The 2,526-nt window shown below is 45.6% G+C and overlaps 1 protein-coding gene across 1 annotated transcript in view; it reads right to left on the reverse strand.

The window, feature by feature from the left end:
- TPT1 (tumor protein, translationally-controlled 1) overlaps nt 1–2,520 on the reverse strand; it is a 3,256-nt gene extending 736 nt beyond the window's left edge. The window contains exons 1-4 of the mRNA XM_006914962.3: nt 2,386–2,520; nt 1,667–1,857; nt 1,153–1,258; nt 267–383 (exon numbers count right to left, since the gene is read on the reverse strand). Coding sequence (XP_006915024.1) covers nt 267–383; nt 1,153–1,258; nt 1,667–1,857; nt 2,386–2,451 — 480 coding nt within the window. The 5' untranslated portion in view covers nt 2,452–2,520. The remainder of the gene's footprint in view (nt 1–266; nt 384–1,152; nt 1,259–1,666; nt 1,858–2,385) is intronic.
- Nucleotides 2,521–2,526: the final 6 nt, after the last annotated feature.

Here is a 2,526-nt window from a genome sequence, read left to right on the forward strand (position 1 = left end):
TTGACTGCCAGTTATCGGTAAACCCAAGTAAAAAAGTTTTGATATTCACAGTAAGTTTTCTACATGTAGGTAACAAATATTCTGAGCCTTTCTATTCTTTTACGTGTGAAACATGACTCTGTTTAGACCCCCAGAGAAATAAGACCGAGACCCTCGTTTAAAAGGATTGCTAGAGAAACCTCTCGCCACCCCAATGGCAAGAAATGAGAATCACACCGACATCGCCATCTTTACCTTACTGCTTTCGAGCCATCCCTCATACTTACACATTTCTCCATTTCTAAGCCATCCTTAAAGAAAATCATGTACGGGGTTACGCCGTCCTCGCGGTAGTCCAGCAGGGCGACCATGCCGTCTGGATTCATGTTTTCACCAATAAAGAACTTAGGAAAAACAACAAATGTTCTGAATTAGACCATCACAGCCAGATGCGCCATGTCAAACGAACTGCAATAAAACAGGGTGACCCAGAACACCGTGACTTAAGAGAATGTCAGCAGAGTTCTGACGCGGGTGAGAAAAAATGCTCACTAATCACAGACCTGTTCACCTGACTAAAGGACTAATAAACACCAATCAGAATAACAGAGAGAAACAGAGAAACGCTCAGGCTCCCTGACAACTTCCTCTCAGTTCCACATATGAAATTCCAAACCTTACAACGTTTTCAGTCATGCAAAGACCATAAGCTTCCAATGAGCACATCTTATGAGGGAAGTTATCTTCCGGCCAGGGGGTGTGTGAAAGCCAGAAAAACAAAGAGCAAGATTGCGATAGGTTTTTTTTGAGTCTTGGAGGTAAGGGAAGTCCCTGAAGTTCCTCGATAGAGGTCCACTGGCGACAAGATACATTGGAATTGTTAAGAGAAAATCAGAAGACAATTTAGGATGGGTAACAAGCAAGTCGTGAGAGGAAGAACTAACAAATGTCATCTGGGTAGGGATGAGATTCTGGCATCAAGACGAGATCTGGGAACCTGGGAACAGGTATAGCCTGTGCTCCTGGAGCTGACTCTACGAAGTGTTCAAACTGCTCAAAAGCCCAGGAAGATAACCACAATTTAACTAGAGACTCATCAAATAACTAATTTTTATGCCCTCACAGGTAAAATTATGCAATCTTTTCACTTAAATATTTAGAGTATTTATTTACCTGGTAGTTTTTGAAATTAGCAAGAATGTGCTTGATTTGTTCTGCAGCCCCTGTCATAAAAGGTTTTACTCTTTCTGGTCTCTGTTCTTCAAGTTTCCCTTTGATTCTAAAACAATATTAACAGGTTAAAGTATTGAGTTCACAGCAAACTTTTTTCATGAATAATAAAAGCAAAAACAAAACCCTACTGCAAACAGCAAAGAGCTGTCACTGAGCAAAGTAACAGTACAATCACGAAATTACTATTTCGCAGGACACATCAAGACTGTTCACAACTTTGAAATTCATGTACTTATTTCCAAAGCACTATTCTACAAAGCTAAAACCAGACTGCTTGCTCCAGTATGCTCTCATTAGTTTATTTATAGAAAAGCAAGCACCCCTATGAGCTCATCAATAAAAAAAAAAAAAAAGTATGGTCTCCCACAAGTATGCCTGCTAAGGAACCTCAAACTGAGCCAATCTCTAAACCCTATAGGAGTCCAGACATCAACTAGGTGCCAGTATCACTCACGATTTCATGTAGTCTTTGATGTACTTCTTGTAGGCTTCTTTTGTGAAGCTGGTTTCCTGCAAGTGATGGTTCATGACAATATCAACACCAGTGATTACTGTGCTTTCGGTTCCTTCGCCATCAGGGCCTTCGGCGGAGGCATTTCCACCGATGAGCGAGTCATCAATGTTACCCTCTGTCCTACTGACCATCTGCAATAAGAAGTTGTAGTTTAGTTGCAAAAGATGTACTCGATATTAACATAAAAGCATCCAAAAAACCTGTACCAGCAGTTCACGCATCCATCATCCTCCCACAAATATTTCTGGTTCACGCTGAAAACATTTTAGGGGAAAAAACGTATGACTCCTAAAACGCCTTAACTCAGCACGAACTTTTGGTCGACCGGAACGAATACGGGGTCATTTACAACCACGTGCGAGTTTTCTGTGGGCTCTCGGCTTGTTCCGCAAGTAGGACAGGGTAAACGTGGGAGGGCTTGGGGGCGCCCCAAGCGCAGACAACCTGTTCGGGACAGCCGGGAGGAGGAAGGGCGCCCAGGCGGCGGACCTATTTCCAGGCTCAGCTCCGCCTCCACTTTTCTAGAAAAACCCGAGCCCAGAACGAATGTCTCCTCCGCCAGGAGGCAGCGGAGAGGATTGCACAACCTCGCGGGGGGAGAAGCGGAAACCCGAGCCCGCCCAGCCTCGCCTCCCCCACGCGCGGCCGGGGCGACTCACCTTCCCCTCCACCTCCAGGCACAGCCCGTCCGCGATCTCCCGGATCTTGTAGATGTCGGAGAACATCTCATCGTCTGCTCGGAGACACAGACCCGCCCGTCACGGTGCGCCCGGGGGCCCGGGGCCGACGCCATTTCCCGC

This window comes from Pteropus alecto, unplaced genomic scaffold (assembly GCF_000325575.1).
Source record: "Pteropus alecto unplaced genomic scaffold, ASM32557v1 scaffold35, whole genome shotgun sequence".
In the NCBI taxonomy this organism is placed as follows: Eukaryota; Metazoa; Chordata; class Mammalia; order Chiroptera; family Pteropodidae; genus Pteropus; species Pteropus alecto.